Raw genomic sequence first — 17109 nt, 5'->3', positions numbered from 1 at the left:
TTCAGTGTTTAGTTCTGTGTGTGAATAAACAACAGACAGGAAAAAGACCAAGGAAGAGGGGAAGTAAAGGATCAGTCCACAAGCAGTGAAGAGCCCTCAGTGGTCGGACTGAAGGATATATTTCCTGCAGCCTGCAGGAAAGGGTTGACTCGGGCAAGTACTTGGATGGGAGACCTCCTTGGAATACCAGGAGTCAGAACAGGGCAGGCTTTATTCAACCACCTCTCTGAATATATCCTCCAGGCATTGTGCCTTTTAGGCTCCCTCTCCCTCTCTCTCTCTCTCACACACACACACTCTCACAAACACAAACACAAAAATACAAAAAAAAAAATATCCCCATGCTTATTATTCATTAAACACTTTTTAAGGCAAGAAATCACAATACAATGGTTACTTTTTACAGCCTTCCCACCACTGAATTTTGTATCTGAGCAGGTACAACTGAATGTACCACTTCAGAGTCCATGTAGGGGTAATCTCATTTTAAATGTTCCCCTGACTTTTTTTTTAAATGGCTTCATGTAGCTTTCTGCTATGTCTTTCTTCCTTTCCTTTACTTCTTTCTTTCCATTTACATCCTGCCCTCCCCATAGGCAGGCTCAGAGTAGGTTACATCATAAAATCACACATTAAATCAATTTACTAATTAAAATACATTTAAAATGATCAGAGCATCAGCATCAATAACTAAGCAGTGCCTCAACAGATATCCACATTAATTCTTAGCAAACTTTTCACCAGTGCAGCATGCTGGGTTGACATTTTCACCAAGTTCTCCACTAGAACTCCCAGATCTCTTTCCTCTCAGTAATCACCATTCACACCTCATCTAGAGTAGCCAGGTCCAACTCAGGAAATACCTCGGGTCTTTGGGGGGTGGAGCCTGGAGACTTTCCCGTTCCCTAAAAAATAAATACAAATACTACAGTACATTTCCCCTGAATATACTCTTCATTTCCTCTTCCTCTTTTTTTTTCCTTCAAAGCAGCTGCACTTCCACTATATGAAAGTGAAATCTGTCATACCCCCACAAGTCCCTTGCCAGGCTTTGGTAGCATTTCCAAACATGGCTCTATTAAAGGGCATACACACACACAAATCAGCCAAAATAAAAACAATTTGCAAGCCCACACTTTTACTCAATTTACTCCCAGGAGTTGCTGAATGTAACAATTTTTCAACCAACTTCTTCAGACTAACACAGGAAAACCAAAGTAAGGAACAGAGCAGTCTAGGGGGTGGAGTTTTCCTCCATCTCATAATCAGGTTCTAGTTAACTCTTTAACCATTTCACTATACAAATGACTTTTGAAACACATACAAAACAAACAGAGGGATTCTGCTGTTTTCCCTTTCTCACACACTTCACACGCTCACCGGAAAGAGTCACATGGCTCTACCTGATTGTTTCCATCCCCATGCAGCTTTCCTCCTACTGAGATTTAAAAGCATACACACATTCCAAAACACAGTTTGCCTTCTAAGCCTGTCCAGATTTAAAGGCACAAGATGACTACTGGGGCAGGGCTTCCCCCGCCCCAGAAGTGAGGACTTCTGCAAAACTGGGGGAACCCCTTCCTGGTCCTGGGACTGGCAAGCCTAACCCCATCCCAACAGCATGAATGTAAAATCAGGGGTTTTATTTCAATGTGCATCTCCTTACATCTACTTTCACTGAACTTCATGTTCCATATCATTACCACTTGCCCAGTTTAGAGATGCCCTGTGCAGCAGAGTGGTAAAGCTGCAGGATTGCAGTCCTAAGCTCTTCTCACGACCTGAGTTCGATCCCGGCAGAAGCTGGGTTCAGGTAGCTGGCTCATGGTAGACTCAGCCTTCCATCCTTTCAAGGTCGGTAAAATGAGTACTCAGCTTGCTGGGGGGAAAGTGTAGATGACTGGGAAACGCAATGACAAACCACCCCATAAAAAAGTCTGCCGTGAAAACATTGTGATGCAATGTCACCCCAGAGTTGGAAATGACTGGTGCTTGCACAAAGTTCTATCTTTACCTTTAGAACACTTAACAATTTCTTTGATTTTCACTATCCTGCATAATTTGGTATCATCTGCAAATCTGACAATTCATAGTGTATATGTTAAGTGCCATCAAATCACTTATGATTTATGGCAACCCTACAAATAAATGTCCTCCAGAACATCATATCATTAACAGCCTTGCTCATGTCCTGCAACTAAGGGCCATGGCTTCCTTGACTGAATCAATCCATCTCATGTTGGATCTTTCAAGGGATCCAATTACAGATCATTATTATTTATAAACAGTACTGGTCCCAATATTAATTCTTATGGGACTCTACTTATTTCCTTCCATCACAACTATCCCTTCTATGCTTCCTGATTAACAATTTTTAAGAGGGCATGTCATTACAAAGTGTACCTGGGATTTGACCAAGGAAAGTTAGCTAAGAGTTTTAACACACACATGTATGCAGTGCCCTCCAAAAGGAAAGAGAGATTCCTTACTGATTAGATAGGACCCCTACAGTGGACTGGTGCAGCCTATTAAAGCTAGTTCAACAGCTTGTTTGCTGTTATGAAATGGCGCACTGGATATATGGAAGCACTTGCTGGCATTTTATTTAATTAGAGCATACCTGTTAACTGAAGCAGTCATCAATCACATAATTTGACCTCTTTCCTCCTCACAGCAGCCATGTAAAACCAGCTGCATTGTGAGGAAACCATCCAGAGACTTGCTGCTGAATCTCCCTTCAGTTGTTTCCCACTCTGTTTTGAACATATTTATATGTATTTGAAATTCACACTCAGATTTTAAGATAATGGTTCTATGATTCATGGAGATGCTTTACTTTTACTCTGAAATGCAGGACCTGCCCCCACAATCAAATTAGAGTCTTAAAGCTCCTAAGAGGATAGGGTTGCCAAAATCCAGGTGAGCCCTGGAAAGTTCCTGGAATTACAACATATCTCTAGACTACTGAGATCAATTCCCTTGGAGAAAATGGCTGCTTTGGTGGGTAGACTCTATCTCCTCCCCAAACTCTGCCCTTCCCGGGTTCCATCCCCAAATCCTCAGGACTTTCCCAAACTGGACTTGGCAACCCTATAAAGTGGTATTCCACAACATTCTCTCTACTGCGTGTGTGGCACAGGAGTAGGATTGCAGAGTTTTTTCCCTTCCCTGCATTCATTTATTTGAGACTTTTCCATTTTATATACTGTTTCTGCAACACAACCAGGCTTCTTGGAATAGAAATAAAATTTTGCATCATGGCATGATACTGCATACGTCTTTAAATCTGCAAGCTGGTTCAGTTGAGCTAAGAACTTCAGTTTTAACCAATATGTGGATCAGGGAATTACCTAGTAATTATCTAAAATCAACTTCAACAGTGTATTTTACTAGTGCAGAAGAAATATGTGGAAAATGTAGAATAGCGCAAGTAAAACATCCACTCCAAAAATGAATCCCACTTGCTGAGTTCAAACACAGGATGACCAACAGCACAGATTTAAACTCCAGTAAATTCACCGACTTCAATGGATTTAGTAGGGTGTAACTCCACTCAAAATTGCACTGTAACATACTAATGTGGGATCAAAATTGCACTATAACATACTTATGTGGGAACTACTTCCTAGTAATCTTTTTAGTACTACAGCTAAAAACATATGCCTGACTAATTTGCACTGACATCAGCACAGACCTCATTTAGGATTTCACTGACAGCCACAAATGATTATATATACTAAATTATATATTAACAAATTAGTGTAACATCCGAAAAGTCCTATTTTATCCCGAAAACTAAGATATCCTACTAAAACAAAGTTGAGGCAAGCTAGCAGACATTTTAGATCTTTTAGAGCTTTTAATAATCCACTTTGGTTTTCACTATCCTGAACAATTTGGTTTGTGTGTGCCACATAGTAAAGATAGAAAGACATGCCTCACCTCGTACATCAGGAGAGAACCGAGCAGAATGGCGAGACACAAAAAGTTTAAGTTCTTGATCCAAGTTGCATTCAATTAGGTTTGTGTCCCATGATCGGATTCCTGTAAATCAAGAAAAAAAGAATGATGTGTATTCATCTCCAAAATTACAATGAATAGTTCTGAATACTTGTTCACCAAATCTAAACTTTATAAGTATTAGAGGGCTGGGACTAAGATTTCCTCCTGGAATTACAGTTTATCACCAGATTTTTGAGATCAACTCCTCTGGAAAAAATGGCAGCTTTTAAGAGTGGACTCTATAGCATCATATCCCCATTTTGCTTCTGCCTGTCCCCAAATGTTACCATCCCCAGGATCCACTCCCAAATCTCCAGGAATTTCCCAACATTTTAATCTGCACATTGTATAATTGTTTTGTATTGTGTTTTTATAACATCCTATTATATTCTAAGGCCTCTTGAGCACCACAAGAAAGGCAGCTGACAAATCTTTTAAACAAATAAAGTTGGAGTTGGCAACCCAGAGGCCCATTATGTATAAGTAAATGCACCCAACAAGGCCAGTTACATTGATCATTTACGTTTCTGAAAACAAAGCCATTTTCCAGACTGCCTTAAAATTCCATTTTCATTACCTAAAGCTACCAGAATTTTTCCTTTTGTCCAGACAACTTCATAAACATCCCAGTGCTGTCCCAGTTTTTCCTTATTTCCCCCTAATATTTTAAAAATTTTAATTGCAAAATTAATTTGAAGATAGCATCTTCCTCAGAATCAGACCATTTCCCCCCATCTTGAGGACTGTCACCCAAACCCATCCAGAAAGGGCAGGTTTGAGTGGTGTTTTGCCAGCATGGAAATGTTTCAGTGCTGGAGGGCACTTGCACTGAAGCAGAAATTCCCATTAGGAAGCCCAACACTAGCAGTCAATCATTGCCCTCTTTACCAATATTTCATTCAAATGCCAGAGACAATTATAGCACCTTTCTCAATGCCATTTTAAAAATATTGTCGTATCAAGCACACAAGTCTTTCTCTGTAACATCTGCTAAATCTGATGGTACCACAGCTGTTGGAAGTGTTGAAAGTACTGACGCACCAATAAAAAGGGGAGGCATATCCTGACAAATGAAGATGAGGTCTTATCCAGGAGCAGTTCAGCAAAAAAGCACTCACAAGTGAAAACTGACTCCCCCCCTACACCATCTCTCCCACATCCACAACTTTCCTCCCTACAGAATTGTGGTGGCTCATCTGCAAACATGTGCATTCACCTGCCTCATCTTTCTCAATCTCTCTTCCATTTGTTAAGTGGTCCTGTATGCCTGGGGGGTGTCAAACATGCGGCCTGAGGGCAGGGCCAGTGCTAGGCTTTCCGGCGCCCTAGGCAAATCACCCACTAGCACCCCTCCGACATTATTAAAAAATACAGGGAAATTGAAGAGTACCAGACTTGAAACTTTTCACATTTTTAATTTATTGATTTTTAATTTTTCAAAAAAAGTGATGTTATAAAAAAATTGTGAGAATAAGTGCTTGCCAGCCATGTTAGGAAGGAGGGTGGCAGGACAGGATGAGGTGGGAGGCCAAGTCACACATCGGGGAGAGGGGGGTGGCTTGGCTTTGTTGAGGGCAGCTTGGTGATGGGAAAGGACAAGGTGACAGTGGTCAGGAGCCAGAGTCATGCATCAGGGCCAGAGTCAGGCCAGGTGGTGCCCTAGGCAACTGCCTACTTTGCCTAATCCCATGCACCAGCCCTGCCTGAGGGCCAGATCAGGCCCACAGAGGACTCCTATCAGGCCCGTGAGCAACTCACTTTCACTTGCTTCCTTCTTTCTCTCTTGCTTCCTCCTGCCTCACAGCTTGCTTTGCCAGGCTTGCTCAATTACACAGGGGCTACAGAGCAAAATCTCTATTTTCTCCATTTGCTGACCAGCACATGAAGCAACTTATGTACAAAAGCTCACAATGCCCAACCATTTCATGTTTTCCCCTGGGTCATAGGCCCAAAGCATTGGCCATTAGATTTCTGTAATGAACGTCAATAAACCATAAGTAGATTTGCAGATTACAGACACACACCTGAACAACTTACTCAAGATTGCTACAGCACATTGTTTCCAGATTTTGATGCAACAATTCAGAGCAAGAGGTGTCAATTATCAGAGACTGTTAAATAAACAAAATAATCTTTTAATCATATTTTAAGTTTCTAAACATCTTTAATTGTGTTTGCCTGTGTCCTTTATAAAGTTTATATCTCTGTTAACTGGCATTACATTTTATGACACACATGGTCTGGCCTGATAAGGTCTCATTTATGTCAGATCTGGCCCGCATAACAAATGAGTTTGACACCCCTGTGTATGCAATAACTTGAAAATAAGGATACACAGGGATCTCCATGAGGTAGGGTTCCCAAATCCCCCGCTAGGCCTGGAGACCCCCGATTTGGAGCCTCCTCCCCCCGCTGGCCATAAAAGGGAAAGCGGGGGGGGGAGAACGGCAGCCCTTCCCCCCAGCCCCGATCGCAGCAGCCAGAGCTCTTCCGTTTTCTCAGGTTGCTTCCCGCCCCCAGTCAGCTGGCCGGCGAAGGGAGGGTAGCCCAGCCACGCCCCCAAAGGACCATGTGCCTTTGCACCTCTGGAGGTGAGTTCTGCCGGCTTCCTATTCCATGCCATAAAGTGCCCAGCTGGTGTGCCTGTGTTGCTGTGAGAAGCTGGCAGCAACTCGTGAGTACAGAGTCCCCTGCATCAGATTTGCCAGAAACGGGGGGGGGGGGGGAGGGGGAGGGGGGGGAGAGGGAAACGTCTTCTCATAGGGTATAATGGGGAATTGATCTGGAGGTTTCGGGGGCTCTGGGGGAGCTGTTTTTTGAGGTAGAGGCACCAAATTTTCAATATAGTATCTAGTGCCTCTCCCCAAAGTATCCCCCAAATTTCAAAACGATTGGACCAGGGGGTCCAATTCTATGAGCCCCAAAAGAAGGTGCCATTATCCTTCATTATTTCCTATGGAAGGAAGACATTTAAAAAGGTGTGCTGTCCCTTTAAATGTGATGGCCAGAACTCTCTTGGAGTTCAATTATGCTTGTCACACTCTTGTTCCTGGCTCCGCCCCAATGTCTCCTGGCTCCACCCCCAAAGTCTCCTGGCTCCACCCCCAAAGTCCCCAGATATTTCTTGAATTGGACTTGGCAACCCTACCATGAGGCTGCTACAGCACTTCAATGCATGTGCAAAAATAGGGAGAGTGGAAAAACAGTACTCAAATGTGAATTTGAACAGGTGGAAGACTGATAGGGGAAGACCAAAGAAAATACGTCAGTGTAAACTGATTACATTGATAGTGCAATCATCAGAATTGTCATGACACCAATGAGAACACAAAAGGCAACTACAGTCTAGAAAATGCCAAAGAAGAGTCTTCATTTGAAGATAAATCTGGACTTTTTGAAGATAAATCTGGACTTTTAAAAACTAATTTGGGATACCCAAGAAGCTTATAGCAATACTAAATTGCACACGTGTAGTCATTGCAAACAAACAGGCACAGCAGAATCTCAGAGAAGAATGTGATGAGGGGGAAAAAAGATCCAGCAACAGCAGTCAAAAGCAGTGAGGGAGGGAGTGGAAACTGGATTTCCCTCCCCTTATGAGTCTTCACGGGTCCCTCTCTGCATATCTATATTCAACAAAGACACCTACCCACTGGAGTCGTTTTGTAGAAAAATAGGTGGAGGAGCTCATCCAGGAACTGTTATGCAGCTGTACCTACTATTCAATGGACAAGGTAGGTAGGTGGCGGGAGGAGGGGGGCCGTTAGAAAGGTTCTGGAGCTGTGCTCCTGCTGAATTCAAGGCCTGCCTACCTGTAATTTTTCTGCTTTCATAAGATACATTAAAATATGTTCTCCATATTCTTCTCCATTTAAATGTCCAATTATTCAAGACCGTTGAATAGTCTCAATTACTGCTATAGAAAGCCAGATCTCAGAAGCTAAGCAGGGAAGACCATCAGGGAATACCAGGGTCACTACTCAGATTAAAACAAACCACCTCTGAACATCTCTAGCCTTGAAAACCTTATGGGGTTGCCATAAATGGATGGCTACTTGACGGCAAATACACACACACACTCAGAGTTGACATCTGCTCTAGCTGTTGTATGTACCACTTTAATAACTTTTTATTAGGACATATATTTGTCACTATATAGCAGACCTGTTATTGGTTCAATCCAATCTACAGCAATGATACATAACACTAAATGTCCCACACATAAAGCCCAAATAATTTATGCCCAAAAATGATTTAGTCACATTTAATTTTCAAAGGACAAAATACAGATAAAATTTGTTTTCCTTATGGTTCTCCTTTATACCATGTAAAATAAAACTAATATGCCTCTTCTACCAGGCATTTGTAAATTAAGATCACAAGCTACAACAGACTCCAAAATAACTGGTACCACCTTGAACATGAACCTAAAATCAGTCTTTCTATATAACACCCAGCTGGAACAACAGAATAGGAAAACTCAAAGATTATTATAGCACTTGAATGGGTTGATTTTTCTGTTTTTATATCTTAAATTTTATGTTCCATGTATTTACATGAGTGTGTAAGCCGCCCTAAGCCGGCCTTCATGGGGGAGGGCGGGATATAAATTGAATTAAATAAATAAATAAATGTTCTCATTAATACTGCATTTAGGGTTGCCAGGTCTGTGCTGGAAAATATCTGGAGACTTTGGGGGTGGATCTAGGAGAGGGCGGGAGTTTGGGGAAGGGGGGGCCCTCAGTATGGTACAATGCCATAAAGCCTATTCTTCAAAGCAGCCATTTTCTTCAGGGGAGTTGATCTCTGTCAGCTTGAGATCAGACATAAAAGTGGAAGACCTCCAGGCCCCACTTGGAAGTTGGTAACTCTAACTGAACTTCCTGCGACTGCAATATAATCATTATTTACTTTGCGCTTTGCATATAAACTTCTCATTTACTTCAAAATGTACCTTGCATTTAGGACATCCTGCCTCAAGCAAGATCACCACCTTGGTCCTACTCACAATATCTACGCCAGTTTGGTGTAGTGGTTAAGTGTGTGGACTCTTATCTGGGAGAACCGGGTTTGATTCCCCACTTCTCCACTTGCACCTGCTGGAATGGCCTTGGGTCAGCCATAGCTCTGGCAGAAGTTGTCCTTGAAAGGGCAGCTGCTGGGAGAGCCCTCTCCAGCCCCACCCACCTCACAGGGTGTTTGTTGTGGGGGAGGAAGGTAAAGGAGATTGTGAGCCGCTCTGAGACTCTTCGGAGTGGAGGGTGGGATATAAATCCAATATCTTCTTCTTCTTCTTCTTCAAATACAAATGTGTTAAAAGTGTAAAATTTAAGCTTTGCCTAGCCTCCAGTCACCATGAAAGAAAATAACAACGTAAGAGAAGCCATGTTGGATCAGGCCAATGGCCCATTCAGTCCAACACTCTGTGTCACATGGTGGCCAAAAAACCCAAGTGCCATCAGGAGGTCCACCAGTGGGGCCAGGACACTAGAAACCGTCCCACTGTGCCCCCTCCAAGCACCAAGAATACAGACCATCACTGCCACAGACAGAGAGTTTCAACGATAAGCTGTGGCTAGTAACCACTGATGGATCTCTGCTCCATATGCTTATTCAATCCCCTCTTGAAGCTGTCTATGCTTGTAGCCACCGCCACCTCCTGTGGCAGTGAATTCCATGTGTTAATCACCCTTTGGGTGAAGAAGTACTTCCTTTTATCAGTTTTAAATTGATTGCTCAGTAATTTCATTGAATGCCCATGAGTTCTTGTATTTTGAGAAAGGGAGAAAAGTACTTCTTTCTCTACCTTCTCTATCCCATGCATAATCTTGTAAACCTCAATCATATCACCCCTCAGTCGACATTTCTCCAAGCTAAAGAGCCCCAAGTGTTTTAACCTTTCTTCATGGGGAAAGTGTTCCAGCCCTTTAATCATTCTAGTTGCCCTTTTTTGCACTTTTTCCAATGCTATAATATCTTTTCTGAGATGCAGGGACCAGAATTCCAAATAAAGCTGCACCATCGATTTATACAGGGGCATTATGATACTGGCTGATTTGTTTTCAATTCCCTTCCTAATAATTCCCAGCATGGTGTTGACCTTTTTTATTGCAATGGCACACTGCCTCAACATTTTCAGTGAGTTATCTACCACGACCCCAAGATCAGTCTCCACCAGTTCATACCCCATCAACTTGTATTTATAGTTAGGATTTTTGGCCCCAATGTGCATTACTTTGCACTTGGACACACTGAACCTCATTTGCCATGTTGATGCCCACTAGCCCAACCTCGACAGATCCCTTTGGAGTGCCTCACAATCCTCTCTGGTTCTCACCACCCTGAACAATTTAGTGTCATCTGCAAACTTAGCTACTCCACTGCTTACTCCAACTCCAAATTATTAATGAACAAGTTAAAAAGCATCGGACCCAGAACTGAGTCCTGTGGCACCTCACTGCTTACCATACTCCACTCTGTTTCCTATTAATTAACCAGTTTTTGATCCACAAGAAGACTTGTCTTTTTACCCCATGACTCTTGAGCTTATTAAGGAGTCTTTGATGAGGAACTTTATCAAAAGCTTTCTGGAAGTCAAGGTAAACAACATCTATGGGGTCCCCTTTGTCCACATGATGAGAAAGATGAGAAACTGTGATTCTAGCCAGTAAAAGCAGGGTAACTAACTTGTGGTGAGATCTTATTATGAACACTGTATCAGTATCTCTCCTCCCATATTAGTTATACCATGCTTTTCTCCCCAGTCGGGTTCCAAAGCAGTTTACAACATTCTCATTGCCTCTGTTTTATCCCTACAACAATAACACTGTGAGGCAGATTAGGCTGAGATTGTCACCCAGCAAGCTTCCATGGAAAAGGATCTCACATAAGGTGTTTCAGGATCCTGGGCAGGAATAACTTTTGTTGTTCAGTTCTTCCCTCAAAGGCAAAACTGTATGACATACAAACTTTCTATTAGTCACTCCGCAATCAGGAGAAAGGCATGCTATTGTAAACATCAGTAGTAACAAATATGTACAGCAGTGTACCAAATTACCTTTTCATTCTTGGCCTTCTTTTAAATTGCAGCTTTTTGTTTATAACAAGCTTTTAGTTCACACAGCTCATGTTTGAATGGGAACTCCAACAACCAGCTTTCTTATTCCTAAACTTTTCCTGAAGACAATCCATCAACAGAAGACAGTCTTTGTTTGGGACTCATATATTAATTCTTTTTCTACTGAAGAAATCACACCATTTATATTCTCTGTTGTCCTTCATATACAACAGTATTATTCAGGAAGACCAGCCAATGAGGTGTCTGAGACAACTGTGGAGTTCCAACTAATGACTGCCAGCTACTGGGCGTATTTGGGCTAAGCAACTTGTCATGTGGATTTGTGGGTGCTTAAAAAGCAGGTATTATGTGTGATTGTTCCTAAAATGTTTAGATTTATGTAGCTTACATCTCCATTTCAATGTTTAAGAATAAGACAAAATAATACATAGCACTGGAATATTTTAAGCTGAAGTCCATTTTTAAAAATATATATTTATATTTTTGTAAAAGTCTATAAAAGATGTGAATTCTACTAAATATTGTTCACAAGCAGTTTATGCTGTATTCTTTTAAAAGACTTCATACAACGGTTCTACAGGGCAGAATAAATGTGTTGTAAAAATAAATACAAATTGGTTGCTGTGTCTCATTTCAAAAGGTCACCTGCCTTTTTCAGGTGGCAGATGTTTAAACAAACTCAAGTGTAAAAACTAAAGAAACTCCAAAACTGATCAACCAACTTAACTTACGAAAAGAAGACCAAGTCAATTCTTGCACAAGCATATAAGGTATGCTATTTATTCTCCCCTAAGAAGAGGCAGGGTTGACCAAACGAAGAGCAAGGCAGTCTTCCCTACAACTATAGGAGGACTACTGCTAGCTGGACCATTAATTATAACAGCATCTTATCCCTAAAGTACAAAATATATTCTTCTGTTGTGGAAGTTAGGAAGCAGGTAGACTCCTAGAGAGCCATGCTGTAGTTAACAAGAGATTGCCTCAAGAGCACCAACTTTTATAGTTCAGCAAGTAGGGTTGCCAACCCTTTGGAGAAAGGAGGGACCTCAGCAGATTATAATGCTGTGGAGTCCACCATCCAAAGTAGACATTTTCTTCAATGGAACTGATCTGTCATCTGTAGATCAGCTGCTATTCAATAAGATCTCCAGGCCCCACCTGGAGGCTGACAACCCTATCTGCCAGTAAGAACTGCCCTTCAGATATCAAAGGGCTTACCTGCAGCAGCAATGAAAGCTCATTGAGGGGAGAAAAAGTGTCCAGTTGGTTTCTTCTTAACATGTAATTCTTAAAGTAGTTATTACTTTAATTTACAGTTAGACACAGCAGCAGCAACAACAGAGGTGACTTTGCATTTCTCATGGCAGTTGTAGTTACAACTCCTGGAGCAGATGAAATGGGCAGACAGGAAAAGGCTGTCCAAAAAATGTTCATGTGGCAATTTTAATCTAGTGTTGCTGGACAGATGAGAAACACATATTTTAAGAAATCATCACAGAGTATGATACATTGTTCTTATTTCATGGTTCCTAGTTTTTAAAAGAATTCCAAATGAGTGAATGATCATATGCAGGATCAAACCACATGGATAGGGAGAAGCCATGGCTCAGTGGTTCGCCATGTGCTGCTTTGCATGCAGAAGTTCCCAGGTTTGATTCCTGGCATCTCCAGTTAAAAGGATGAGGTACCAGGTAATGTGAAATACCTCTAACCAACAACATGAAGAGCTGTTTCTGGACACAGTAGACAATGATGACCTTGATAGATCAGTTATCTAACTTGGCATAAGGCAGGTCCATGTGTATATGCCCATGTCATAAGACAGGATTCATAAACATGTGTTCTAACACAGCCACATTTACATTTATCACTAATCATGAAAATTAAGCAGCTATTATATAAATACAGCCTAAGCAAAGCCTAGTCATACTTTTATCCTGCCCTCCTCAGAAATTCAGAGCAGCATACATGCTTTTCTCCTTCTGCTTTTTAGTCTCGCAAAAAAACAACAGTGAGGTAGATTAGACTAAAATAGAATGACTGGCCCAAGGTCATCCAGCTTTGTAGCAGAATGGGAGATTGAACCCAAATATCTCCCCATTTCTAGCATTATGCTCTAACCATTACACTAAACTGGTTCTTATCAGCCTGTGATACTCTTATGGAAGTAAAGAAAGCCAGAACAATGGCATTAATGCACAACATTGTAACATATTAACAATTCACAGCAAGCATGTCTAACAATGCAGCACACCATGACTCAGCAGTTCTAAAAGAGACACAACACAAAACTGTGAAAAACAAAAAATGGTTTCTAAGATCTGAAGTAAAATGGGATTTTTTAAAAAAAATCTGCTGCTAGATTGAACATAATGAAAATTCAGCTGAGACAAGATTATTTGTTTCCTTCTGTGAGAAGAGAAGCAGGTCGGACAGTCAGGTTTCCGTTAGCAACCTGGGCACACCCACAAATCTTGAGTTCTGTATAGATCCAAGAGTCAATCTTTCTTAAAAAGTAAAAGGGCTCAATAACTTGTTAAAGTGAAAAGCTCAGTAAGTGATGCTTGAACCACAACTAGGTAGCACTGCAAACTCAAGACCTCTCTCAAAAATATTTAAAGAGAATAATCTTCTTCCATCAGGCCTTCAAGATAACCCTTCAATTAGACATTGGTAAATGATCTCGTCTCAGATTTCTCTGCAGCATCTTCAAGGGTGGTGCCCAAGGGAAGCATAGAGTTGATATTGTGAAACCTGAAATCCTGGAGGCCTTGTTAAGAATCTATAGTTCAAGTGATGAATTATGGCTTTTAGCTCATTAAGTATTTTTCCAAAAAGAAGAGATCTATTAAATCCATACATGTGCCATGGAAATAAATTTTTGGACTTCCACAGTCCAAGTTCAACATCAACCCAATGATACGCCCAGGCACTCAATTCTACAAAAATTATTAACCATCCATTACTCAAAAATTCAAAGAATGGATGTTGGTTCTAGGTAACTAAAGCCAACCTTATGCAGTAAGAAAATGGCAATTAGAATAGCACTGGTGCAGAACTTCTCAGGCTTAAACTACTTTTTTTCTGTGATAAGATGACATCATACCTTCAGTGAACAAAACACATCCATGTACTGTACAATGTTAAGTGAAATACAGTTGAGTTCAAATTCAGATTTCAGATAAAAGACAAAATTACCAGTGGAGTATAAAACAAAGATTATCAGTCACACTCACATTAGTTTCCAGGCACTGAACAAAAGAGACCATGACTATGTCAATTTTTAATACAGGTGGCCCTGTTTTCCTTGGCTGAAAGGGAGTGAATCAACAATACAAAGAGCCAACTGAAGTACACCTTGGTATGCTGAACCACACCTATATAGCAAGAATAATCAGTTACCTAAAGGTTTCTCTGAAAATAGCAAGTTCCTCTTCCTCTCCTTTCTTAAATAAAACCATCACACATTTGGAATCAAAATGCATTCAATTAAAGCTTATTTGTATAAAATCAATGAGTGCCACAAGTATGGTCTTTTAATATAAGATCTAGAATTTATATTATGGGCATTACACATTAGCATTCCTCAGAATGATAAATTGCATTACATTTAAGCACATCACCAAGAATGACTCCATTGTTCCCTCCCATCATATTCCAACATGTAAATTATATAAAATAAAAGGTACGTTGGCCAACTTGTTCACAGTAGTGGAAATCTGTAGTGGAACAATGTCAAGCTTTGAGAGAAAGTACTCAACATTTTATAACAGGCATTTCTATTCTCTGCTGTTGATTCTGCTTCTTTTGATAAAAGTCTTGATTTTGTAACTGGAGCAAACCCATGAAAAGCCATGAGTGCCTGAAAGTTAGAAACAAAGAGAGCTGATGCATTTTTTATTATCAGGAGCGGCACAGTCTGCAATGCAACATCTCTCCTGATCCTTTTTTCTCTTCAGTTTTCAGAGAGCAGAGGCAGATTGATTGCAAATGGATATTTAATGTAATTTCCTTTTTCTCCTTGACTGTGTGAACGCCCTTTGTCCGCTATGGGCTGCCATAGGGACCGCACTGCGGACTGCACCACGCCCACAAGCCGGTATCTCTGGGCAGACTCCCCAGCAGCAGCACCAAGAGGCGAAAAAGAGAAAGCAAAGGAGGCACTGTTGCTGGCTCCGCAAAAGACCAGAACGATCTCAGCTCTGAGCCAGCGGGGGAGGGGGGGAGGTCTGGGGTGCGTGTAAATGTCAATAGCAAGAGAGGAGTTGGAAAGATTTGCAGAAGGAATGAGTGGAGCTAACTCAAGATCAGCAGCGTGTGTTCCAATCGCACCTTCCTGGTGCCGCAAAATGTCAAAGCCAACTGCAGATCTTTGTGTGGGAGAAGCCGAAGAAATCTTCCTCCTCCCTTCTCTATTGCTGCTGCAGCAGCTCGACAACCATGTACATCTCCAGATGCTGCATCTCATACTAACCGGACAGATTCACAATATCTTGGAACCAACTCCCCCCCCCCCCCCGCTTTAACCTCATTATGTTCCTGAGATTTCTCCCTTTTTTTGTGCCTGGCAATAGAGGAAGGTCTAGAGAGAGAGAATAGTGCACTCTGAATTAATAAAAGCTCTCCTGAAGTGTATGTGTGTGTGTGTGTGGGGGGGGGGAATAGCTCTCTTTTTTAAAAAGTCAGCCAAGTCATTTATTCCATCTATTAAAGAAAACTGCAGCCATCCAGAGAAGAAAACACACCCTTCAGTAAATCCAGCTGCAGACTCTCCTTTATCCCATACTGCAACGCAACTCTCCGAGAAGAAGTGAGAATCTGGAAGGGATGCAGAAGAGACGGAGGGGCTGAGTGGATATTGCTGCCAACTCTAGTACTGCAGCTCCTAGACAGAGGATCACACCCCCCCCACACACACACACACAGTCACACAATACACATAGACACAAAGGGGGGAGGAGAAGGGAGTGGTTGCATCAGATTTTCTTTTTCTCCATCATTCTTTGTGGCTGGGTTATGAAGTCTGCAAACATGAATTTCATGCCAAACGACAATGGACTGAGGATGTGGCGGGGAGGAGGCTCTGCCAAGGTTATGCAGTCATTGACTTTTTATTGCAGAGAAGCACTCTCCTTCCTTCCTCCGCCAGCAGCACGCGAGACGGCGAGCGCAAAGGACTTTTGTGCAACCTGTAGGTCGCCTCCAGTCCCTGCCGCCCCTTCCCACAGCCGAGCATTGGGTGGGAGGGAGAGCGAGAGATGGTAACTCCTTCTCAGGGATACTGAAGGAGACGGGGTGGGGGTGGGAGATGCGTGCAGCCGTCTTACCTCGCTCTATGTTGGCTATAGCTCGCCGGAGATGCTCCTCGGTGACCAGCTCGCCTACAACGACCAGCAGATAAAATTTGCTGTCGAGAAAGCGATGAGACAGGCTAGGCGAGGGGGGGACGGCATTGGGGAGGCTACAAGACGGCTCCGACTCCGGTTCCAGCACCACCGTCGCCATCCTGGCAAGCCCCTCTCCTCCTCGCTCTTCTCCCTTCAGGCGGCACCGAAGGAAGAGAGCAAAATGAAAAGCTTTAGTTCCCAAAGGCGCCTCCCTCGGCAGGGGAACCGCGCGCCAACAGGCACCACCGCGCTCCAGGCAGCTGGGCGAGTGAGGGAGGGCGGGGAGGCGGCGGCGCTTTTATACCGAGACAGTGCAGGGCTGGGACCGGGCGAGGCGGAGGAGGAGACCCAGCGCAGCCACGCGCGCTACTGCCGCTCCTGCTTTGCCAGCATCCACCATACACTGCTGATGTCATCTGCAGCAAATCATTCCCATCGCTGCCTCCGGAAGCAGAAAGGACGAGGTGTGCGAACAATGCCCAGAAAGGCAGAGCAAAGGCTAAGGGCCTGCGTGGGGCCCTCTCCATTGCCCGCATAAAGCCAGTCTGTTAACACACGCAGAGGGGCTGTTTGCACACGCACTCGCATTCAAACCAAGAGAACAAAAGTTCGGGGGGGAGGGTTAGCTCTTTCTCCCTAGCT

The 17109-nt window shown here is 42.6% G+C and overlaps 1 protein-coding gene across 1 annotated transcript in view; it reads right to left on the bottom strand.

The window, feature by feature from the left end:
• Positions 1 to 16686, bottom strand: part of LOC132569568 (microtubule-associated protein 1B-like) — a 103898-nt gene extending 87212 nt beyond the window's left edge. The window contains exons 1-2 of the mRNA XM_060235781.1: positions 16408 to 16686; positions 3943 to 4044 (exon numbers count right to left, since the gene is read on the bottom strand). Of these exons, the coding sequence (XP_060091764.1) occupies positions 3943 to 4044; positions 16408 to 16585 (280 nt within the window). The 5' untranslated portion in view covers positions 16586 to 16686. The remainder of the gene's footprint in view (positions 1 to 3942; positions 4045 to 16407) is intronic.
• Between the last annotated feature and the right edge of the window lie 423 nt (positions 16687 to 17109).

Source organism: Heteronotia binoei, chromosome 4, assembly GCF_032191835.1.
Source record: "Heteronotia binoei isolate CCM8104 ecotype False Entrance Well chromosome 4, APGP_CSIRO_Hbin_v1, whole genome shotgun sequence".
Taxonomy (NCBI): domain Eukaryota; kingdom Metazoa; phylum Chordata; class Lepidosauria; order Squamata; family Gekkonidae; genus Heteronotia; species Heteronotia binoei.
Note: the sequence above shows the minus strand (reverse complement) of the source record. Positions and strands in the feature narration are given on the sequence as shown.